This window comes from Castor canadensis, chromosome 19 (genome assembly GCF_047511655.1).
Source record: "Castor canadensis chromosome 19, mCasCan1.hap1v2, whole genome shotgun sequence".
NCBI classification, from domain to species: Eukaryota; Metazoa; Chordata; class Mammalia; order Rodentia; family Castoridae; genus Castor; species Castor canadensis.
Genome location: NC_133404.1, coordinates 27897091 through 27923044, shown reverse-complemented (window position 1 = coordinate 27923044; position 25954 = coordinate 27897091). Strand labels below are relative to the sequence as shown.

General features: G+C 38.3%; 1 protein-coding gene across 4 annotated transcripts in view; it reads left to right on the top strand.

The window, feature by feature from the left end:
• Positions 1 to 25954, top strand: part of Entrep2 (endosomal transmembrane epsin interactor 2) — a 469028-nt gene that overhangs the window by 330902 nt on the left and 112172 nt on the right. For all 4 annotated transcript variants that reach the window (XM_074061963.1, XM_074061962.1, XM_074061964.1 and 1 more), the window contains exon 3: positions 6731 to 6841. In XM_074061963.1, the coding sequence (XP_073918064.1) occupies positions 6731 to 6841 (111 nt within the window). The remainder of the gene's footprint in view (positions 1 to 6730; positions 6842 to 25954) is intronic.

Here is a 25954-nt window from a genome sequence, read left to right as displayed (position 1 = left end):
AACTGCGCAAAAAAAACAAAAAACAAAAACCCACAAAGTATTCCAAGTTCAAATGCAATACAGTTTCAGTAAGTTTTTCAGCATGCAGGTGTAGTTCGGTTGTTTTCTCATCAAAGGCAGGGAGAGAGAGAAAAAAAAAGAGTCTGGAGACAGGTGTGTGAATGGCTATCTGAGGCTCTGGCTCACCTGCCCGCTGCTGTCAGCCTGCTGTTGCTGGAGGCGTTATTTATGCAGATCTCAGGGGTGAGCTTAACACTCACCTGGCCCTGCAGGCTTTAATTACTCGGAGTTCTTCTGTGCGTGAGCCTCCACTACAGGCTTTCCCCTTTCCAAGCACACTGGGGGAGGTGACACTGCACCCGCTCTCTCAGGCCTGCGTGTTTGTTTACAGTTCACATGGGAAGTGGGTCTTCCCCCCTCTCCTGTGGAGTTTTCCTTCCTCCACTCTCACAAGCTTTCCCGCTCCTGATTGCTGGGCACGTGCCCGGCTCCCGCCAGAGCCTCTCCGGCCCACCCAGCTTGTTTATTTACAGTTCCGGGAAGGATTCCCTTCCCCCAATCTTTGGTGCTCAGTGAGTCCTACCCTCTTTCCTGCGTGTCTTTATTGTTCTTATTGCTTATTACTTAGTTTCTCTTTTTTCCCCGGGTGGAGGTCGTTCTGTCCAGGGGGCTATGCTGATCTGGCCCAGGGTTGTCTTTGGGAGTACCGTGTACCGCTAAGCTCACCTTGTCCGCATCTTCCCAAGCCATCTGTGTGCAGGTGACTGGCGGCCCAGGGGCCCTCCTGGTTTCTCCTTTAACGTGAATTGGAGATGCTCTATGCTGGCTGGAGGTGTGGAGGGGTCAAAGTTTTGTGTCTTCTCTGTGGCTTTGCCTGCAAGGTGTGTCTCCAGTGTCTCTCCAAGATTTCACTATAGGAGGCTCGCTTTCTGCTTCCTCCCTCTAGCTGCCATCTTGGAAAAGCCCTCTTTGGCCTTTTATAGTGTGACCATAAGGTGTCCAGTGATGGCTCTTCGGTTGTCTCATGTTTGGAGTTCCATGGATGTGTTTCAAATTTCAGGAGTTTTTAGCCATTGTTTCTGCAAATATTTTCTCTGTCTCTTTTTTTTTCTCCTACTCACTCTGGGACTCCCATCAGATGTATGTTGTTATTTATACCTGATACCTGGTTTCCTATAGGCATTTTTTAGGACCTCTTAATTTCTCACCATTCTGTTTTCTTTCTCTTTCTCAGGCAAGCTAATTTGAGTTTTCCCATCTTTAAGTTCATTGCTTAAATCTGGTCAGACTCTTCTTATTAGTTCTCATTTCTGTTCTCATTTCAGCTATTGTACTTTTCTCCCATGGACTTTTTATTTGTTCCCTTTTTCTACTTTTTCTACTCTCTCTCCATTGATATTCACTATTTCTTTATATGCTATTCCCTGATTTCCTAAGTTCTACAACAATAGTTTCCTTCAGCATTTTGATATATGATATGATATCATGTAATAGTATATGATATGATATCATATATAATTATTGTACTGGGGGTACATTGTTGTAGTTACAAAAGTTCTTACAATACATATCTTACAATTCACCCCTCCACCATTCCCCTTTATCCCCTTTATCCCCTATGTACATGTGTACATAGTATTTGCACCATATTCACACTCCCATGCCTTTTCCTTATATTCTCCCCCCTTCCACTGGTACCAACCCCCATATAGGACCTGTTCTGCCCTCCTGTTCTCCAATCTTGTAAAACAATGACATTTTGTTTGTTTAAGATAGCTATGTGGAGCATTTCCTTGTGACATTTGTATATATGTGTGATAACCTGAATTGGTTCATTTCCTCTATTTTTCTCCTTTCTACCTTAGTCCTTTGTTATGGTGATTTCAACAGTTTTAAACATTCTCTATTCGTTCTTTTTTTTTGAGCTGTAGAAGTTCTTTATATATTCTTTTTTTTATTATTATTTATATGTGCATACAAGGCTTGGTTCATTTCTCCCCCCTGCCCCCACCCACTCCCTTACCACCCACTCTGTCCCCTCCCTCTCCCTCCCACCCCCTCCATACCGGGCAAAAACTATTTTGCCCTTATCTCTATTTTTGTTGAAGAGAGAGTATAAACAATGATAGGAAGGAACAAGGGTTTTTGCTAGTTGAGATAAGGATAGCTATACAGGGAGTTGACTCACATTAATTTCCTGTGTGTGTGTGTTACCTTCTAGGTTAATTCTTTTTGATCTCACTTTTTCTCTAGTTCCTGGTCCCCTTTTCTTATTGGCTTCAGTTGCTTTTAAGGTATTTGCTTTAGTTTCTCTGCGTTGAGGGCAACAAATGCTAACTAATTTTTTAGGTGTCTTACCTATCCTCACCAATCCCTTGTGTGCTCTCGTTTTTATCATGTGATCAAAGTCCAATCCCCTTGTTGTGTTTGCCCTTGATCTAATGTCCACATATGTGTATAGGAAGTACATCAACCATATTCAACTTTTAAACTTCCTTCTTTTAACCCCCTCTCCCAACAGTCACCTCCCCTTAGTGTAACCTGTTTCTCATAATATTGCTTGTATTTGTTTTGGGCTTATATTCCACATATGAGAGAAAACATTCAGCCATTGGTTTTCTGAACCTGGCTAACTTCACTAAAGATGATGTTCTTATTTCCATCCATTTACCTGCAAATGACAAAATTCATTCTTCTTTGTGGCTGAATAAAATTCCATTGTGTATAAATACCACATTTTCTTAATCCATTCATCAGTAGTGAGGCATCTTGGTGTTTCCATAGCTTAGCTATTGTGAATAGTGCTGCAATAAACATGGGCATGCAGGTGGTTTTATTATAACCTGACATATCCTTCTGGTATATCCCTAGAAGTAGAATTGCTGGATTGTATGGCAGTTCTATTTCTAGTCTTTTGAAGAGCCTCCATACTGCTTTCCATAGTGTTTGTATTATTTACATTCCCATCAACAGTGCATGGGGGCTACTTTTCCCCCACATCCTCGCCAACACCTGTTGTTATTCATGTTCTTGGTGCCAGCCATTCTAACAGGGGTGAGGTGGAATCAATATGGTTTTGATTTACATTTCTTTATGGCCAGGGGTGTTAAGCATTTCTTCATGCATTTTTTGGCCATTTGGACTTCCTCCTTTGAAAAAGCTCTGTTCAGTTTATTTGCTTATTTCTTCATTGGGTCATTGATTTTTTTTGGAGTTCAGTTTTTGGAGCTCCCTGTATATTCTGGTTATTAATCCCTTGTCAGATGTATAGCTGGCAAAGATTTTCTCTCATTATGTGGGCTGCCTCTTCAATCTGGTGACCATTTCTTTTGTTGTGCAGAAACTTTTTAATTTCATTTCTCTTAGTTGCTGAGCCATTTGTGCTCTATTTAGGAAGTCATTGCCTGTGTCTATTTGTTCTAGTGTATCCCTTGCTCATTCCTGCACAAGCTTCAAAGTTTCAGGTCTCATATTGTTCCACTTAATCCACTTTGAGCTGATACTTGTACTGTGTGAAAGACTTGGATCTTGATTCAGTTTTCTGTATGCATATATCCAGTTTTCCCAGCAACATTTGTTAAAGAGGCTGTCTTTCCTACATCATATGTTTTGGGCACCTTTTTCAAAAATCAGGTGGGTGTAGCTGCATGGATTCAAATCTGGGTCTTCTATTCTGTTCCCTGGTCTTCATGTCTGTTTTTGTGCCAGAACCATGCTGTTTTTATTGCTATGGCTCTGTAGTATAATTTGAAGTCAAGTACTGTGGCACTTCCACCATTGCTCTTTTTTCTCAGTAGTGCCTTTCCTATTTGTGGTCTTTTGTGCTTCTGAATGACTTTCGGGTTGATTTTTCCATCTCTGTGATGAGTATCATTGGAATTTTGATGGGGATTGCATTGAACATGTAGATTGCTTTTAGTAATGTAGCCATTTTCTCAATATTGATTCTGCCAATCCATGAGCATGGGAGATCTTTCTGTCTTCTGTAGTCTTCTTTGGTTTCTTTCTTCAGTGGTTTATAGTTTTCCTCATAGAGTTTATTCACATCCTTTGTTAAGTTTATTCCTAGGTATTTTATTTTTTTTGAAGATATTTTAAAGGGAATTGATTTCCTATAGTCTTTATCATTCTTTCATTGTTGGTGTATAGAAAAGTTACCGGTTTTTGTAAATTGATTTTGTATCCTGCTACTTTGTCCTTCATCATAGTCACTGAATTTAAGATAGTTAAAGTTTTGGTCTAGTAAGTCCCATGTGTAAACTTTCTCAGGGATGCTTTCCATCAGATTCTCTCTTTTTTCCTGTGAAGAAGTCATACTTTCCTGTGTTTTGGTAATTTTTTTTGAGAGCTGGGAATCTTGAATATTGTAAAGTAGTAACTTTGGAAATCAGATTATCCACCATCTTCAGTGACTTTTGATATCGTTTTCTGAAGGCTGTTGGAAACCTTTTGTTTAGTGATTTCCCACACTATTTTGAAGTGATAATATTCCTTGTCATGTAAGTTCACTAATATCTCTGTTCCATTATTTCTGTCATCGGCCAATAGCTGACTGAAAGTTCCTTGAGTGTTAACCTTTTTCTTCACCAAACTCTTCTTCTGGATATTTAGAAGTATTCAGTTAGATTCCAGATTTATGAAACAATTTATCCAAACAGTTCTTGACCACCTAAAAACATTATTTATATATCGAGAAGCCCCTTTGCACATTGGCTTTGGATTTAAAACTGAGAGACAGGACTGTAAACTACATACAGCATGGAGGGTACCTGTGGAAGGGGGGAGGGTGAATGGGGGAGCTGAAGGTGAGGGAATGTGGTTGGTTGGCTTCATATACATATATAAAGTAGAATGACAAAACCTCTTGCAGTTGCTTTAAGTGATGTGGGGAGGGGATTGTAGGAAGGCAGAGATGATGGGGGCAATCTAACCAATGTACAATGTAAGGCAATTCGGAATTGGCACAATGAATATATGCTAATGAAAATGAAAAAAATTAATTCTATCTCTTTTGAAAAAACCCAAAAGCACTGTTTCATTAGCAAGACAAATTTCTTGAACAATGGACTATTATTCAGCCTTCAAGACAAGGAAATTCTGACAACTTCTACAACACAGATGAAATTGAAGGATGTTTTGCTAAGTGAAATAAGCCAGGAAAGGACAAATGATTTCCTTTACCTATCATACCCAGAGTAGTCAAATTCATAGGGATAGAAAGTAGAATGGTGGTTGTCAAAGGAGCGAGGAATGAGGAGTTAGTATTTAACGGGTATAGAGTCTTGCTTGAAAAGATGAAGAGTTCTGGAGATGATTGGTGATGATGGTTCCATGACAATGGGACTATACTTACTGCCACAAGACTGTATACTCAAAATGTGGTTGTGATGGTAAACTTCGTGTTACTTGTATGTTGCCACAGTTTTAACAAGGAATGATAAAATTATAAATTTTTGTTTTATATTGCCATGATTTTAAAAAGCTAGTTAACATTAAGAAAACATTTTTTTGTTTCTTATCTCCCTGAGGATGTGTGTGGGCAGTTTATTTACACCATAATGTGAATGGTAGTACTGTTGTAACTTTGTGCAGAAAACATCCACATGGACCCAGTCTTCCCACAGGATCCTCTAAGCCTCCAGAATTACTCAAGCCATCTCTGAAATGATGAGCTTGGAATATTTTCCCAATGAACAAAATATCCTGTTTCATTTTGTATCCTACACGTAAATTTTTAAGTAAACTAAATTTTGTCCCACTTGTGGGGAGACGTTGCGATGGTTGAGAATGATAATATCAATTTCTCCCTTAATTTGATTCAGCTAAAACATTTGTAGGCATCAACAGAAAAATTAAATCCTTCTCACTTTCATACACCACTAGTGGGAATGAAGTCTTGTGATGAGGAACTTGGTAGTGAATATGCATTCATCCTTTGATCCAGCAATCCCACTTGTAAAAGTATATCTCAAAGCCATAGTTGCAAATATAAACTATAATATCAAATATAAAAGAAGAAACACTTGATAATAAATAGCAGAAGATTAAAAACCCAAATGTCCGTCAAGGGACCTGGTTGAATGAACTGTGGTACAGTTGTGTGGTGAAGTTACAGGCAGGTGCAAAAGGAATAGGATAACAGTACCTTGGTTACATTTTCAAAAAGTGACTTCTTACTTTAGAAATACACACTGAGATATGTAGGGATGAAATCACATGATGTCTGACATTTCTTGTAGAATATTCTGAAGGAAATGAACGTAGCTGGCCAGGAGGGAATTGATTACTGAGGCTGAGTCTTGATATCTGGGGCCTCAGTGTACCATTGGTCTGCTTTTGCATATGTATAAAATTCCCACAATAAAAACTAAAAGAAATAAAGTCTTTGTACCCAATACACTTCCTTCATTTGATTTTCTTTAACAATTTATAACTTGTTATCATTGAGAGTGTAAATACACAGTTTTTTCAATTTTAGCTTCTAAACTACTAAGTCATGATGGGCTTCAAGTAAAATCATGGCAGCTTGCTACAGTTTTTCAGTTTTTACTTTTTCCCATTTAAAATACTATGAATCAGAAATGTGAAGAAATAATACTTGCCTCTTAAACATCTGAATGTTATTCATGTTAATTATTTCATCAACCTAAAGCGATCTTTCAAGGCCAAGTCTTTTTTCCTTGAACCCTCTCCAAGTGAATAATCAATTTTTTGCTTGGTTTGTTTCCAGATAACCTTTTTCATGCTGCTTTCCGCAGTGTGTGTGATGCTGAATTTGGCTGGCTCAATCCTCTCCTGTCAGAATGCTCAGCTAGTCACTTCCCTAGAAGGCTGCCAGTTGGTGAGTAATGAAAGGCAAACCTTTTCACAAAGGTCAGAGGCTTTGATTTTGCACAAGAGCTAGTTAAAAGATAATTTTATTATATTCTTGACTTCTATAAACTTTCAGCTCATTCACTGGGTTTTGAATTAGATAAGGAATTTTAGTGAAGTTGATTCATTTCTATAAATTCCCGCAATTAAAACTTGCTCTCCTTATAAATTAGTTTTTCCTAGTATACTTTTAAGAAACACAGTGTAGCACTGTTCTAGAATAAATGTCTTTAGCAGCTATTATATTTCATCATTGGTTTCATTTATTCTTATTTGCATTGTATTTTTAAAAATCTATTTTGCATGTCAATTTTAAGTGCTGTTAGATATATAAGCTTAATAATAAGTGCATCAAAAAGTAGAAAGAAGAAAATTAGAGGAGATGAACAAATTTAGGTTATAATACATATGTACATGGAAATATCACAAGGAAGCTCCCTGCATAGCTATCTTAAACAAACAAAAATGTCATTTTTTTTTTTACAAAATTGGAGAACAGGAAGGTAGAACAGGTCCTGTCTGGGGAGGAAAAAGGTTGGTACCCGTGGGTGGGGGGAGGATGCGGGGAAAAGGGGTAGGAGAGTGAATATGGTGCAAATATTGTGTATACATGTATGTAAATGGAAAAATGAGACCTGTTGAAACTATTCCAGGAATAGGGGGAGGGGGATAAAGGAAAATGGTGGAGGGGGTGAATTCAAGTATGATATATTGTAGGAACTTTTGTAAATGCCACAATGTACCCCACCCAGCACAACAATTTTTTTAAAAGTACATCAAAACAATATAGTCTTAGTTTTCAATTGCAAAGATAATTTTCTTTTTTATTTATTTATTTATTTTTGCAGTACTGAGGTTTGAACTCAGGGCTTCATGCTTGCAAAGCAGGTGCTCCACTGCTTGAACCACACCACCAGTCTGATCATTTTCTTTTAGATCAGAATAATTGTAGCCAGTTTGCTGGATATATCATAGAGGATATTTGTTGCTAGAATTGTCACCTCAAGGTGATGCAGTGCAGGATTCTGTAATGTATCTGTCTGGCTGGGACAGAAATTGAAGTGTGCATGGTTACATTCAAGTATGGCTCAATTATCCTCCTGGTGGGACATGGCTCCCAGATTCAAAGTCATGGGCACTTGCTTCTTTATCTTAGAAGCAGTGCTGGCTCCCCTTCAGAGCCATGTTGTTGCACAACTGCCCATCTACTTGCTGTCTGTTGACTGTCATTCTGAGAAGTCTCTAACAAATTATGGGATGCTTTTCTGGGATGCACTTCTTCTTGTGACCATGTTGTCTGGACTCCAGGAGACAGTTGTTGGGAAGGCTGCTGCCTCCACATTCTTGTGCACAAAGTTTGGCAAGACCATTGTCAATCGGCAGAGTCAGAATCTCAATGCTGAAATACCTATTGAGTTATAAACACTAATTGATGGCGTTTAGACTTGTGATTTTCTGTTTAGTGTGGCTTTAAAAACACAGATTGTTTTTCACCCCATATGACATGCACAGAAGTACCTCTGTGTGGTGCAGTCTTCCCATGCTAAAAACTGGCACAACTTGGATCACCATCTTTATCAGAAAGGGTGGGAGATTCCAAGATAGAAACTTAGAGGGAGGAAGCAGAAAGCGTGCCTCCTAAAGTAAAATCTTGGGGAGACGCTGGAGATACACCTTACAGGAAAAACCACTGAGAAGAGGCAAAAGTTTGACTCCTCCACACCCCCAGCCTGCATGTAACATTCCCACTTCACATTGAATGGAGAAACCAGGAGGGATCCCGCTCCACCACCAGAAGGCAGCGCCCAGACGGCTTAGGAAGACACAGACCACAAGGTGAACTAAGCAGCACTTGGTACTCCCACAGACAACCGTGGGCCGAACTGACCCCCACCCAAGGAAAAAAGAAAAAAAAACCGAATAATAAGCAATAACAACAAAAAAGACACATAGCGCCCTGAGCACCAAAGAGGGGGAAGGGAAAATCCCTCACAATAAGCCAGCTGGAGAAGGCAGGAGCGGCGACACACACCCAGCAACCAGGAATGGGAAAGCTTGTAAAAGTGGCGGTGGGAGGAAAACTCCACAGGAGAGGGGGGAAGACCCACTTCCCACATGAATTATAAACACGCAGGCCTGAGAAAGCAGGTGCAGTGTCACCTCCTCCAGTGTGCTTGAAAAGGGGAAAGCCTGTAGCAGAGGCTCCTGCACAGGAGAACTCTGAGTAAACAAAGCCTGCGGGGCCAGGTGAGTGTTAAGCTCACCCCTGAGATCTGCATAAATAAAGCCTCCAGCAACAGCAGGCTGAGAGCAGCGGGCAGGTGAGTCACAGCCTCAGATAGCCATTCACAGAACTGTCTCCAGACTCTTTTTTTTTCTCCCTACCTTTGATGATACAACAACCAAACTACACCTGCATGCTGAAAAACTTACTGAAACTTTATTGCATTTGAATTTGCGACACTTTGTGGTATTTTTTGTTTTGTTTTGTTTTGTTTGGTTTGGTTTTTTTCCCCTTTGATGAGACAACAACAGAACTACTTCTGAGACACCATCTCCAGGGTTGCAGGCTGAGGGACTAACACCAAAATTATTAAGACTGAAACTTCATTGCATTTGAACTTGGAGATGTTTTTATCTTTTTTTATTTTTTATTTTTATTTATTTATTTATTTTTATTTTGTTTTTTTCTCAATCCTCTCTCTGTCTTTCTAATGCCTGTTCAGCTTACTGTTGATTAGTAAACTATCTCTCCCTGTTTATATCTTTGAAATTTTCTTTGTTTGTTTGTTTGTTTTTGTTTGTTCACTTGTTTTTCCCTTTCTTTAACTTCTTTGCTTTCCCTCTCCTCTCACCCTTCCATTCTAAATATCACCATTGTTATTATTACAAGGTAGAAAATACTTAATTGCACACAGTACAGGGACAGTAACAACACCAAGGGCTATGACGGGAAGACAAAAAACAGGGAAACCAGTTTCCCTACAGCAAAAAATTAGTACAGGAACCAGAGGGAAATGAAGAAAAAAGATACTCAGATCCAGACTCCAACAAAATATATGCCAAAGAACCCAATGAAGCCTACAAGAATAATCTAAAAGAAGAAATACTACAGGTAATCAATGAGAATTTTATGGAGATGATACTGGATAGGGTCAACCAAAATGTACAGGAGACACTCAAGAAATTCCAAGACAACAAAAATAGAGAATTTGAAAAAGCAAAAGATGAAATAAAAGAAACCATAGAAGCACTGTACAAACACCAAAGTGAAACAAAGAACACGATTAATAAAGAGATAAATGAACTCAGGATGAAAATAGACAAAATTAAAGAGCAAACAACTCAGGACATGGAAAACTTCACAAAAAAGAACAAAACAGAATTGCAAAACAAAATGGAAGGCCAATCCAGCAGAATAGAACAAACAGAAGACAGAATCTCAGAACTCGAAGATGAAATGGTAATTAAAGGAAAAACTGAAGAGCTATTAAACAACTCAAGACCTGTGAAAAGAAAATGCAAGAACTCACTGACTCCATCAAAAGACCAAACCTGAGAATCATGGGCATCGAAGAAGGAGAAGAGATGCAAGCAAAGGGAATGCGTAATATATTCAACAAAATAATAACAGAAAATTTCCCAAGTCTAGAGAAATCTATTCCCATACAGATGCAAGAGGCCTCCAGAACACCAAACAGACCACTCCAAAATAGAACTACCCCATGACATATCATCATTAAAACAACAAGTAGAGAGACCCAAGAAAGAATATTGAAGGCTGTAAGAGAGAAAAATAAAATAACATAGAAAGGTAAACCATCAAAATCACAGCAGACTTCTCAACAGAAACATTAAAAGCAAGAAGAGCATGGGGTGAGGTCTTCTGGGCACTGAATGAAAATAACTTCAACCCCAGGATACTCTACCCAGCAAAACGATCATTCAAAATAGATGGAACAATGAAAGTCTTCCATGATAAGCAGAAACTAAAACAATATGTAACCACAAAGCCACCACTACAAAAGATTCTTCAAGGGATTCTGCACATAAAAAGTGAAACCCAACATAACCATGAAAAGACAGGCAGCACCAAACTATAGGGAAAGAAAAAGCAAGAAAGTAGAGAGTAACCTCAACTTAGGTACACACAATCAAACCTCCAAACAACCAAGACAACTAAATGACAGGAATCACCACATATCTATCAGTACTAACAGTTAACATTAATGGACTTAATTCACCCATCAAAAGGCACCATTTGATAAAATGGATTAAAAAAGAAGATCCAACAATTTGTTGCTTACAGGAGACCCATCTCACTGACAGAAATAAGCATAGGCTTAGGATGAAAGGCTGGAAGAAGATTTACCAAGCCAATGGCCCCCAAAAACAGGCAGAAGTAGTAATACTTATCTCTGACAAAATAGACTTTAAACCTACATTGATCAAATGAGATAAAGAAGGACATTCCATACTAATAAAAGGGGAAATAGAGCAAAAGGAAATAACAATTATCAACCTATATGCACCCAATGTAAACACACCCAATTTCATCAAACATACCCTGAAGGACCTAAAAGCATATATAAACGCCAACACAGTGGTTGTGGGAGACTTTAACACGCCATTATCATCAATAGATAGGTCATCCATACAAAAAAATCAATAAAGAAATCCTAGATCTAAAATATACCATAGATCAAATGGACCTAGTTGATGTCTACAGAACATTTCATCCAACTTCTACACAATATACATTCTTCTCAGCAGCCCATGGAACCTTCTCCAAAATAGATCATATCCTAGGGCACAAAGCAAGCCTCAGCAAATATAAGAAAATAGAAATTGTACCGTGCATACTATCTGATCACAATGCAGTTAAAGTAGAACTCAACAACAAAAGTGAAGACAAAAAACATGCAAACAGCTGGAAACTGAATAACTCATTGCTTAATGAACAATGGGTCATTGATGAAATAAAAGAGGAAATTAAAAAGTTCCTGGAAGACAATGAAAATGAAAACGCAACCTACCGGAACCTATGGGACACAGCTAAGGCAGTCCTGAGAGGAAAGTTTATAGCCATGAGTGAATATATTAAAAAGACTGAAAGATCCCAAATCAATGACCTAATGATACATCTCAAACTTCTAGAAAAACAAGAACAAGCAAATCCCAAAACAAATAGAAGGAGAGAAATAATAAAAATAACAGCTGAATACAATGAAATAGAAACCAAAAACACCATACAAAGAATTAATGAAACAAAAAGTTTGTTCTTTGAAGAAATAAGAAAGATCGACAGACCCCTGGCAAACCTGACTAAAATGAGGAGAGAAAAGCCCAAATTAGTAGAGTCAGGAATGCAAAAGGGGAACAACAAACACCGTGGAAATCCAAGAAATCATCAGAGACTACTTAGAGAACCTATATTCAAATAAATTTGAAAATCTGAAAGAAATGGACAGATTTCTAGACACATATGAGCATCCAAAACTGAACCAAGATGAAATCAATCACCTGAATAGATCTATAACACAAAATGAAATTGAAGCAGCAATCAAGAGTCTCCCCAAAAAGAAAAGTCCAGGACCTGATGGATTCTCTGCTGAATTCTATCAGACCATTAAAGACGAACTGGTACCAAAACTCCTTAAACTGTTCCATGAAATAGAAAGGGAAGGAAAACTGCCTAACACATTTTATGAAGCCAGTATTACACTTATCCCAAAACCAGGCAAAGACACCTCTAAAAAGGAGAACTATAGGCCAATCTCCTTAATGAACATTGACGCAAAAATCCTCAACATAATAATGGCAAATAGAATTCAACAACACATCAAAAACATCATTCACCACAACCAAGTAGGCTTCATCCCAGGGATGCAGGGAGTGATTCAACATATGAAAATCAATAAACGTAATAAACCACCTTAACAGAAGCAAAGACAAAAACCACTTGATCATCTCAATAGATGCAGAAAAAGCCTTTGATAAGATCCAACACCATTTCATGATAAAAGCTCTAAGAAAAACTAGGAAGAGAAGGAAAATACCTCAACATTATAAAAGCTATATATGACAAACCTACAGCCAGCATTATACTTAACCGAGAAAAACTGAAACCATTCCCTCTAAAATCAGGAACTAGACAAGGATGCCCACTATCTCCACTCCTATTCAACATAGTACTGGAATTCCTAGCCAGAGCAATTAGGCAAGAAGAAGGAATAAAAGGAATACAACAGGTAAAGAAACTGTCAAAATAACCCTATTTGCAGACGACATGACCCTATACCTTAAAGACCCAAGAAACTCTACTCAGAAGCTTCTAGACATCATCAATAGCTATAGCAAAGTAGCAGGATATAATATCAACATAGAAAAATCATTAGCATTTCTATACACTGACAATGAGCAAACTGAAAAAGAATGTATGAAAACAATTCCATTTACAATAGCCTCAAAAAAAATCAAATACCTAGGTGTAAACCTAACAAAAGATGTGAACGACCTCTACAAGGAAAACTATACACTTCTGAAGAAAGAGATTGAGGAAGACTATAGAAAGTGGAGAGATCTCCCATGCTCATGGATTGGTAGAATCAACATAGTAAAAATGTCGATACCCCCCCAAAGTAATCTACATGTTTAATGCAATTCCCATCAAAATCCCAATGACATTCATTAAAGAGATTGAAAAATCTACTGTTAAATTTATATGGAAACACAAGAGGCCACGAATAGCCAAGGCAATACTCAGTCAAAAGAACAATGCTGGAGGTATCACAATACCCGACTTCAAACTATATTACAAAGCAATAACAATAAAAACAGCATGGTACTGGCACAAAAACAGACATGAAGACCAGTGGAACAGAATAGAGGACCCAGATATGAAGCCACACAACTATAACCAACTTGTCTTTGACAAAGGAGCTAAAAATATACGATGGAGAAAAGTCAGCCTCTTCAACAAAAACTGCTGAGAAAACTGGCTAGTAGTCTGCAAAAAACTGAAACTAGATCCATGTATATCACCCTATACCAAGATTAACTCAAAATGGATCAAGGATCTTAATATCAGACCCAAAACTCTAAAGTTGATACAGGAAAGAGTAGGAAATACTCTGGAATTAATAGATATAGGCAAGAACTTTCTCAATGGAACCTGAGCAGCACAGCAACTAAGAGATAGCATAGATAAATGGCACTTCATAAAACTGAAAAGCTTCTGCTGAAGAAAAGAAATAGTCTGTAAACTGAAGAGACCACACACAGAGTGGGAGAAAATATTTGCCAGCTACACATCAGACAAAGGACTGATAATCAGAGTATATAGGGAACTTAAAAAACTAAATTCTCCCAAAATTAATGAACCAATAACGAAATGGGCAAGTAAACTAAACAGAACTTTCTCAAAAGAAGAAATTCAAATGGCCAAAAAACACATGAAAAAATGCTCACCATCTCTAGCAATAAAGGAAATGCAAATTAAAACCACACTAAGATTCCACCTCACCCCTGTTAGAATAGCCATCATCAGCAACACCACCAACAACAGGTGTTGGCGAGGATGTGGGGAAAAAGCAACCCTCTTACACTGCTGGTGGGAATGTAAACTAGTACAACCACTCTGGAAAAAAATTTGGAGGCTACTTAAAAAGCTAAACATCAATCTACCATTTGATCCAGCAATACCACTCTTGGGGATAGACCCAAAAGACTGTGACTCAGGTTACTCCAGAGGCACCTGCACACCCTTGTTTATTGCAGCACTATTCACAGTAGCTAAGCTATGGAAACAGCCAAGATGCCCCACCACTGACGAATGGATCAAGAAAATGTGGTATCTATACACAATGGAATTTTATGCAGCCATGAAGAAGAACGAAATGTTATCATTCACTGGTAAATGGATGGAATTGGAGAACATCATCCTGAGTGAGGTTAGCCTGGCCCAAAAGACCAAAAATCCTATGTTCTCCCTTATTTGTGGACATTAAATTAAGGGCAAAAACAACAAGGGGCTTGGAATTTGATCACATGATAAAGTGAGAGCACACAAGGGAGGTATGAGGATAGGTAAGACACCCAAAAACTAGATAGCATTTGTTGCCCTCAACGCAGAGAAACTAAAGCAGATACTTTAAGGCAACTGAGGCCAATAGGAGCAGGGGACCAGGAGCTAGAGAAAAGGTTAGTTCAAGAAGAATTAACTTAGAAGGTAACACACATGCACAGGAAAGCAATGCGTGTGAACTCTCTGTATAGCTATCCTTATCTCAACCAGCAAAAACCCTTGGTCCTTCCTATTATTGCTTATACTCTCTGTTCAACAAAATTAGAGGTAAGGGCAAAATAGTTTCTTCCAGGTAGTGAGAGGGTAGGGGGGAAGAGGGAGGGGGTGTGGGGGGTAAGGTAGGGGGTGGGGGAAGGGGGGAGAAATGACCCAAATATTGTATGCACATATGAATAAAATAAAAATTAAAGAAAAAAAAAGGAAAGGGTTACTTGCCATCCCATAGTCATAACTTGGTCATCCTCTTTATTCCCAAATACTAGCTACCATGAATATGGTGAAATGACTTAGAAGGGGTTGGGCAATTTCCTGGTACCCTTATTTTCTACCTCAAAGCCCTATGTAGGGGATATTGAGTGACTGGGGTGAGGTGAAGTGGCAGTGCCTGGCAGTCCAAAGCAAAAAGAAAGCCGTCATATACTGTCTGTTTTTGAGGGGCTGATGACTTCTGTTCTCCCATTATGCCTGTGTTAATCTCAGATCCTGTTTCCTGTATGAAAGGATGGGGAAGGAAGATTTGTTTTTCTCCATTCCTCTGCCTTCAGCACCCCCACAAATAAATGAAAAGAACAATATAACCCACAGATGGCACATGCAGATGGCACACCCATGCACACTCTTCTAGGAATCTCTCTGGTAGATGGTACAGTAGAATCTACACCTGTCTTACTTACAGTTTGATCTTGTCATCTCTCTTCCCTGATCATACAAGGCCAAGGCCAGTAATCTGACCTTTGGAGCAGTATCTTCACTTACTCAGCTTAATGCATGTAGTGGAAAAAGTTCTGGCACTAGAGTCAATAATCTAAGAGCAAACTCATGGTGTCATGGTCTGCTAGTTTTGTGACTACACACAAGTCTCCTCTCTCAACTTTACTTCCCTCTTCTGTTAAACGTGGCTGTTACCTGCCCTGTGTTCTTCATCTATAAAACCATACAAAATCTACTTTTTTCCCTCCATAGAAATAGAAGAAATAAAGCATATTCATAACCCTATTAGTTAGTTTATTGTGTCCTTCCAAAGCCTTCTATGCTATGCATAACATATGTGTATGTGTTTGTTGCATGTAAAAGTTTGTTGTATGTAAGGAAATGTAAATATCTTACTCCACACTTCTATGGCACACCCTCTCTTCCAGAAGTGACAACTGCTAGCAGTTTCTCTTTAGTGGCTTTCCAGTCATTGTCTTTGCTATTTTGTGCATGTGTCATTTTTACACACATGACCATCTACTCTACACACGGTCACTCACACTGATTTTATCAGTCAACCAGGTAGCCTGGTAACATTTCCACACCAACTCTTGGAATTCTTCTCAGCTGTTGAATGTGTGATAATTTAGTTCACCAACCCTTCATGAAGGTTAGATTGGAGATGTTTCTAGTCTGTTGCTCAAATGACCATGGTAAAAAGTATTAACCTTTTGCACATTCACTACTCTGCAAATACAGAGTGACAGTGGCTGCACTGGGGAGCTGGCCCCAGTGCTGAGGGTATAGTAGTGAACAAGACAGGACTGTGCAAAGGGACCTAGAGAGCAAATTAGCAGAGTAGCTTTGCAGCCAGTGAAGGTGCGTGCATATAAAGATATACCTAAATTGCTGTTTCAAAATGAGGCACCATTTTACACTTTAGCAACAGTATGTGACCATGCCTGGTTACCCAAGCCCATGCAAACTTCTCTGTGTATTATTAGTAAAGTTTATTTTGTCTCTGACAATCTGACAAGAAAATGTAAGATCTTTTTAAAGATGTTTTGGGGTAGGACTGGGGTTTGAACTCAGGGCTTTGCACCTGCAAAGCAAGTGCTGTTCTGCTTGAGCCAAACCTCCAGTCCAAAAATGTAAGATCTTATTATAAAATTTTCATTTCTTTAATGAAAAGCCAAGTTAAGCATTTTTACATGTGTTTATGTTACTTATATTTTTTGTGTGTCAATTTCCAAGGTATGTATATTGTAGATTTTTCTTTTGGGTTGTTATTTTTATAATTGATGTGTAAATGGACTCCTGGTATATGTGTGTCTGATAAATTTTCCACAGTTTGTTATTCATCTTTTGACTTTTTAAGTAAAAAAATTCCATAGGGAAATTTTATGTGGTACTCATTGTTTTTATTTATTTATGTATTTTCACACTTGGAGTTTCTTTGTTACGTGGTGTACTTAGAAAAGCCTTTCCCACTCTAAAATTATACACAATTTTCCTACTTTCTTTGTAGTATTTTAGGGTTTTATTTTTTAATATTTTTTAAAGTCATGGATCTGGGATTTAATCTGTTTTAAATGTCATTGCACTTTTTTTTTTTAAGATGGAAGTGCATTTTTAATACTTTTTTTTTGAAGTGATATCCCATTGTGCTTTAATTTACATTGCCATGGTGATATATGTTGTTGAATATGTTTTCTTAATGTCTTTTGGTGATAACATCAATCTTGGCAATGACGTTTTATGATATACATTCTAAGACAGTGACAAAACATTAAAAATATAAGTAAATATCATTATATCAAACTAAAATGCTTCAGTACAGCAAAGAGAAAATCAGTCAATGGCGTAACAAATTGAATAGAAAACTTACAGAATGGGAGGAATCACATGAAAAATATAAATTTGGTATGGGGTTTATTTACAAAAATAGTTCACACAATTCAATAGCAAAGAATATCTTAGTAGAAACAAGGCAAAAGATCTAAGTAGACATTTTTGAAAAGAATACAAGAGGTCAAAGTTATTTAAACTTTCTTTATATTATCAGTCATTAGAGAAAAGCAATTTAAAACCAGTATAAGATATCAACTTATCTTGGGAGCTGGTGGGTCATGGCTATAATGCTAGCTACTTGAGAGGCTGATAAAGTGAGGATCACAATTCAAGGCCAGTCTGGGCATGTAGTGTGTGAGAACAAATCTTTTTTTTTTCCATTTTTCTTTTATTATTCATATGTGCATACAGGCTTGGTTCATTTCTCCCCCCTGCCCCCACCCCCTCCCTTACCACCCACTCCGCCCCCTCCCGCTCCCCCCGCTCAATACCCAGCAGAAACTATTTTGCCCTTATCTCTAATTTTGTTGTAGAGAGAGTATAAGCAATAATAGGAAGGAACAAGGGGTTTTGCTGGTTGAGATAAGGATAGCTATACAGGGCATTGACTCACATTGATTTCCTGTGCCTGGGTGTTACCTTCTAGGTTAATTCTTTTTGATCTAACCTTTTCTCTAGTACCTGTTCCCCTTTTCCTATTGGCCTCAGTTGCTTTAAGGTATCTGCTTTAGTTTCTCTGCGTTAAGGGCAACAAATGCTAGCTAGTTTTTTAGGTGTCTTCCCTATCCTCACCCCTCCCTTGTGTGCTCTCGCTTTTATCATGTGCTCATAGTCCAATCCCCTTGTTGTGTTTGCCCTTGATCTAATGTCCACATATGAGGGAGAACATACGATTTTTGGTCTTTTGGGCCAGGCTAACCTCACTCAGAATGATGTTCTCCAATTTCATCCATTTACCAGCGAATGATAACATTTCGTTCTTCTTCATGGCTGCATAAAATTCCATTGTGTATAGATACCACATTTTCTTAATCCATTCGTCAGTGGTGGGGCATCTTGGCTGTTTCCATAACTTGGCTATTGTGAATAGTGCCGCAATAAACATGGATGTGCAGGTGCCTCTGGAGTAACAGTCTTTTGGGTATATCCCCAAGAGTGGTATTGCTGGATCAAATGGTAGATCGATGTCCAGCTTTTTAAGTAGCCTCCAAATTTTTTTCCAGAGTGGTTGTACTAGTTTGCATTCCCACCAACAGTGTAAGAGGGTTCCTTTTTCCCCACATCCTCGCCAACACCTGTTGTTGGTGGTGTTGCTGATGATGGCTATTCTAACAGGGGTGAGGTGGAATCTTAGTGTGGTTTTAATTTGCATTTCCTTTATTGCTAGAGATGGTGAGCATTGTTTCATGTGTTTTTTTGGCCATTTGAATTTCTTCTTTTGAGAAAGTTCTGTTTAGTTCACATGCCCATTTCTTTATTGGTTCATTAGTTTTGGGAGAATTTAGTTTTTTAAGTTCCCTGTATATTCTGGTTATCAGTCCTTTGTCTGATGTATAATTGGCAAATATTTTCTCCATTGCACTTTTATAATTTTAAAAAATAAACAAGTGGGCCTTCCATATTTTTAAGGTTAGTGCTAGATATTTGAAATATTTTGTTGCTCTGTGGGATACATATTACAATTATTTTATATTGTAACAGGCTACTTGTGTTATGTGAGACAGATTTAGCTGTTTCTGCAGGTCAATGTGCAATTGAATCTTTGCTCCCATAATTTGTCAGGATAATAACTTAAATATTATCTCCTGCCTTCTAGTGTTTATACATCTTGTTCTATTCTGCGTAGGTGCTTTGTCTAAAACTGTTAAAATAACATTAGAAAATAACACACCATTATCCACTTCTTGTTCCCAAGTTTTTGAGGTACCCCTAACAACCCACTGCCAGCCATTGTGAGGCTGAAAGATGATTTGTCAGTCAGTCTAGCCCTGTATCACAGAATGCAGTGACATAGGACACCAGAGGCAGTCCTATTGCTAGGCCCAGTGGTGCTTTTCCCTATCACCCACACCTAGTATATATAACCCTCACAAAGGAAATTCACTCAGAAACCCCAGGCTCAATTTTCCAGCAGCTGTTTTCATAACAGGTGTGTAGTCTGTGTGCCTCACCTGTCACTTCTGTGATCCAGTGATTCACACTCTGCACACAAACAGTGTGGACACAGCACTCCATAGTGATCTCAACTTTGTAGTGTACAAGGAAAGAAGCAGTGATGGGAGGAGATCAAACTTTCAATCGTTTCCCCAGATAAACCTGCATCAGCCCAGGCCTGGTGTTGCTGTTACTCACATTGAGCATTTCTAGGGGAAAAGATTGACTAAGAGTGTATTTTTTCACCCACGTTTCGTTCCTGGATTCCACAAATTGGTCCTGGTTAGGGTAACATTGGCTGTCAGTTTCTGAGAGGTGCCCTTATTAACGTCAGGCATTTCCTTCCACCCTGGCTTGCTAGGATTTTATTTTCTAATCAAGATGCATGTAAATTTTGCCATCATCTCTTCAGCGCCTGCAAAGGTGATCCTACAGCTGTCTCCCTTTGGTTTATTAATGTAGTAATTTCCATTAATAGATTTCCTGATGCTGAATCATCATCATATTCCATACACAGGTCCTCCCTGGTCCTGTTCTTTGTAAGGCCTACTTATTATGCCTCCTTCATTCCACTTATATTTTATTTAAAAGTTTTCCATCTAAATTCATAAATGAGATTAACCTATAGGTTACCTTTGGGTGCTAGCTTTGTCTAGTTTTCAATCAGAATTATGTTTACTTTTCAGAATGAGCTTAGATGCATTTGGTTTGACCTGTGCTGTGAAACAGTTGCATTAACAGAGCAATTATCTAGGATATCTGCTCCTGCCTCACCTGCCACTCTTGGGTGCCTGGCTACTCCCATAGGGTGCACCACAGTTGCTCTTCCTCCTCTTCTGTCTATGGGTGGCTCCTTTGGCTCCCTGAGATTGTAATCATTGCTTCATCCCCCACAGGACCTCACCCATCACCCTGCCCTAGAGGCTCCCCACCTCTGCTATTCCTTCTCCCAGCACCCTGTCACTTCCCTAAGTTCTGCCATTTCCCCATGACTCCCTGTCTGCTAGAGCAGCAGGAGGGAGAGGCCACAGCTGAGCAGTGCCTTGTGCTGTAGCCAGGCTTGGCGCGACTGATGGCAGGGAATAATCCTGCGGGTGAGTCAATCAGTGAGTGTTTCCCAACTGTTCCTTCCTTAGGAAGTTAAAAAATTATTTTGGGATTTTAAATAAACATGCTTTTTCTGATCAATTAGTGATTAAAAAAAAACAAGTGGCCCTGATTTTCAGATGCCTGTAAACATCTCTCATCACGTTCTGCTTACCTTGGGGCATGAAAATACAATAGCACCAAATTTGTTTAAATAAATCCTTGTCTTTAAGGACCTAATTCTTTCAATTTATTCTGCAGAAGTTGTGCGTTTACTAGCATATTTTTCCTGTTCTTTTTTTTAAATGACTGTGTAACAAATGCAGTTTCATGTAATGTAATTTGATGTAGTGGAGAGCATTCGATGTATTGATAAGTATTCTATCTTAAATGAATACACTGATTTCTCTGTCTAACTTTTTTGCTTTTTAAATGTGAAATAAAATATAAATAGTTTCATTATACAAGATAATAAAAATACATAAATTGAAATAAAACTGAGTCTCCCTCTCTCTCTACCTCCCACTCCCTACTGCACAGATAACTGCTTCATGATATATTCAGTTCTTCTTTGATGCACGTGTATTTATGTATATGTACACATACATACCCAAATATATCATTTTAACTAAGTAAGCTTACACTACATACATTTGTATATGACTTTTTCCTACAAAATGGTCTCCTTTAGGTATTACTATGTAAGCGTAAATAGATGTCCTTTCTTCTGTTCAGGAAGCAGAATATACTTTTCCGAGGACACCATAGTCACCACCTGCCGAGAAAAGTTATGTCCCTCCCATCGTATCGCTATCACAGCGCAAGCCCCAGTGAGCACACATTCTTGTCCTCATTGCTGGAAAATTTGATATGAATTTTTTCTTATAAAGAAAACAAATGAAACCTCCATCACTGTAGTAGGGAGTGAATTCAAATATTTGCCCTTGGTATTTTCACAGGAATTAGAAATACAAGTGAAAATTGCACACAATTCATGTATTTGATTCATTTTATTATTATTTTATATATTATTGAAGTGTTTCTTCCACATTTTTATATAAAACTTTCTAGTGCAGGGTGATAATGATGACAGTGTTGGCCGCTCTCTTTATTGGGCACTTGCTGTGTGTCAGGCACCACTCTCAGCACCTTATGTACTTTTCTTTATTTACTCTGAACAGAAGACAGTTACTATTTCATACCCATTTTAAAGGTGGGAAACCAGAGACCTTAGTTAACTAATTGTTCCCTGTAACTTGCAGGAGATGCGCTCAGATTCCAACTCATGCTGTTAACCATTGGAAAATCATTGCACTTCTGTTTGGGGTTGTTTGTTCATTTGTTTGTTTGTTTCTGTGGTATTAAGGTTTGATCTCAGGATTCACACTTGCTAAGCAGGCACTTTACCACTTGAGCCATACCTCAAACCTTTTTTCTCTGATTATTTTTGAGAGAGGGTCTTGCTTTTTCCCCAGGCCATCCTGGACCACGATCCTCCTATTTTATGCTTCCTGCTGTTGCTGGGATGATAGGTGTGCACCACCATGCCCGTTTTTTTCTCCTATTGAGATGGGATCTGATGAACTTTTATTTTTTGCCTGGGTTGACCTCAAACTACAATCCTCCCAACCTCCCAAGTTATAGGAGGTTATAGGCATGAGCCACTGGCGTCTGGCTTGTGTTCTTATTTTATAGAGCACCTGAGTTTTAGAATTATACTGACAATTAAAAGAGAAGGAGAGCATGTGAAGCACTAGGAAGTGGAGTTGAAGAATATTTTTTATTGACAGTACGAGAGTTTGAACTCAGGGCCTCGTGAGGTCTCTTGCTTACCAGGCAGGTGCGCTACCACTCCAGTCACACCCCCAATCTGTTTTTGCTTTAGTTATTTTTCAGATAGGGTCACTTGTGCCTTTGCCAGGGCCAGCCTCAGATCATGATCTCCTGTATACGCGTCCCATGTAGTTGGAATTACAGATGTGAACTACCACACCCAGCCTAAAGAATACCTCTTGTTTATTTTTGGCTGAATTAATTTTTTAAATTATTTTATTTATTAATAAAAATTTGTTTTGCAGTGCTGGGATAAAACCCAGGGCCACACACATACTACATAACAAAAATAAATAAATGAATGAATGGTAGAAACCCTCCTATATAGAAAAGGATTGCCAGGAACCAAAGCCAAAACTTATGTATTGCAACAAAGATGTGAAAACATTGCATGATTTTATAGGAAACACCATTGCTTCCTTTGTAATCCCATCAAGCATGGAAGTGGGGAAAGTATTTTTCCCTATAAGTAAATAATAACATGATTTATGTTGTGTTTATCCATTGCCACATCAGTGTTTCCTGCTCCTGGCTTCTGTTTAATTAGATTCATCATGCTGTAAGGACAGAACAATCCATCCTCGTTAGCTGTAGACCCTGGCTATCATCGATCCTGTGCCTGGGATCTGCATGTGAACTGGATGTGTCTCTAGTCTCTGTCTAGGGTTCCTGGTGTGTATCTGTGTCCCCCCAGAAAATGAGGCGATCTGACACCTGGGCAGGTGTTATGATGGAAAACAGCACGCTGCCTTTGTCTTTCTGTCTGTCAGTATTTCTGACTGATGAGTTTCATCTCATCCTCTCCCTGTGGTGTGTGTGCCTCCCTCTTGTGATGCATGGTTTTTGCTAGGTGAAGCTCAAATTGCAGCCCGTTTTCCTAAAATTAATTAACAAAGGACTTTTCCTGCAACCCAGGGGATCAGATGACAAGAAAAGCATTTAGTGGCAAAGGAAGAAGGCAAGAAGGCAGGATGTGCTCAGTTATTGTAATTTTCACCTTAACCTTATTTCCAAGTCCACCTTGGAGACAGGGTCAGGATTCTGATTTTGTTGGTGAGATTGTTTCCTCCCTTAGTGTGACATGAATATCTCCTGGAGCAGGAGTAAGGGGGGCAGGTTTGTATGGACTTGGGAGCGTGCCTTATGACTTACCAGATTTTTTTTAAAAGCATCTTTGTTGATATATGTCACAAATCATGCAATGCACCCTTTTAAAGTGTATTAAGTCAGTGGTTTTAGAATATTCACAGATATGTGCAAACACCATCCTAGTCAATTTCACCTCTAAAAGAAACCTGTAGCATTAGATATCACTCTCCTTCACTCTTCCTTCAGTCCTGGACAATAACGAATCTACAGTCTGTTTCTATAAAACTTCCCTATTCTGGACTTTCATATGAATGGATCATGTAGCATGTGATTTTTTTTTTACATCTGGCTTTTTTCCCCTTAGCATGGTGTTTTGAAGGTTCATACATATTATGGCATATATCAATACTTTGTTCTATTTTATGTCTGAATAATGTTTTGTGGTATGGATCTACCATATTTTGTCCATCAGTGGACATTGGGGTTATTTGCACTTCTTGGCTATTATAAGCAATGCAGCAATACACATTTATGTACGAGTTTTTGGATAGGCCTGTGTTTTCATTTCTCTTCAGTGCGTAGCTAATAAAAGAATGGTGAAGTCACGTGGTGACTCTAGTTTAATCATTTGAAACACTGCCACACTGATCCTTAAATGACTCCACCATTTAACTCTCCACCAGCAATGCATGAGATTTCCAATTTCTCCATATCCTTGCCAACACTTCTGGCTACTTGTCTTTTTTGATGCCACATGGTATTCATGGTTTTGATCGGAATTTCCCTAATCACTAATGACCCTTGGCATCTTCTTGTGACACATTTTATTCCTTCCTTGGAGAAATGTGTGTTGGATCCTTGGCCTATGTTTAAGTTGAGTTGTCTTTTTGTTATTGAATTGTGAGAGTCCCTTTATGTATGCTAGAAACAAGTTCCTTATCAGATGTGTAATTTGCAAATATTTTATCCCATTCTGAGGGCTCTTTTCATTTTCCTAATGGTGTTCTTTGTCATGCAGTATATTTTAATTTTGATGAATTCTAATTCATGTGTATTTCTTTTGTTCCTTCTGTTTTTGATGTCATGTCTAAGAATTTGCTATAGTCAAAATTGTAGTGATTTATGTCCATTTTACTTCTAAGAATTTTTTTAGTTTTAGCTCTATATTTAGATTTTTGACTAAATTTTTGTATGAGTTCTGTGTTAGGTTCAGTTTTGGTTTTCTGCATATGTCTGTTCAATTTTCTTAGCAAAGTATTTTAAAATTTGCATATAATAGCCATGCAGGGGACATACATTGTGACATTTATGAATGTGCTTACAACATATCTTAATTAGATCAGTCTCCCTCATCCTCCCCCTTCTTAGAAAAATTTCAACAAGTTTCATAGTTCTATTTTCATACAAAATATATCCACCATATTCACCCTCCTTCACCTTCTCTGTTGTTCTTTCACTAGTAATCACCCCTGGATAGGACCTGTTTTACTTTTTCATCTTTGATTTTTTTAAGAGTGTATTGACTGTTTGAGGGGTTTTGCTTTGGTTTTTCAGACATGTACATATCGGTCAGCACCAGTCCTTAAAGAGACAACGCTTTCCTTCTTGAATAGTCATGGCATTGTTGTTGATTATCAGTTGACCATTTTCGGTTTTTTACAGACTCTCAATTCTGTTTCATTGTTCTACCTGTCTGTCCTTGGGTCAGTCTCAAACTTTCTTGATTCCTATTGCTTTGTAGTAAATTTTGAAATCAGAAAATGTGAGTCCTTCAATCTTGTTCTTTTTAAATGTGGTTTTAGCTGTACACAATTTCATATGACTTTTCAAATCAGCTTGTCAGTTTCTTCAATGATTATCTCACCTGTGGAAAAATCTTCTGGCCTTTATTGAAACTGTTGGTTGTTACTCTCTAGCTCTTGATGGTTTATGGCTAACTTGAGGAAGCAGTGATGTGGCTAATTCAAAACAATAGGTCAGCCTACTGACCTATTCAAAACAATAGGTCAGACTTACCTTGGGTAGCAAATTATTTTTCTACTTATAACCAAATAGGATATCCAATGTTTT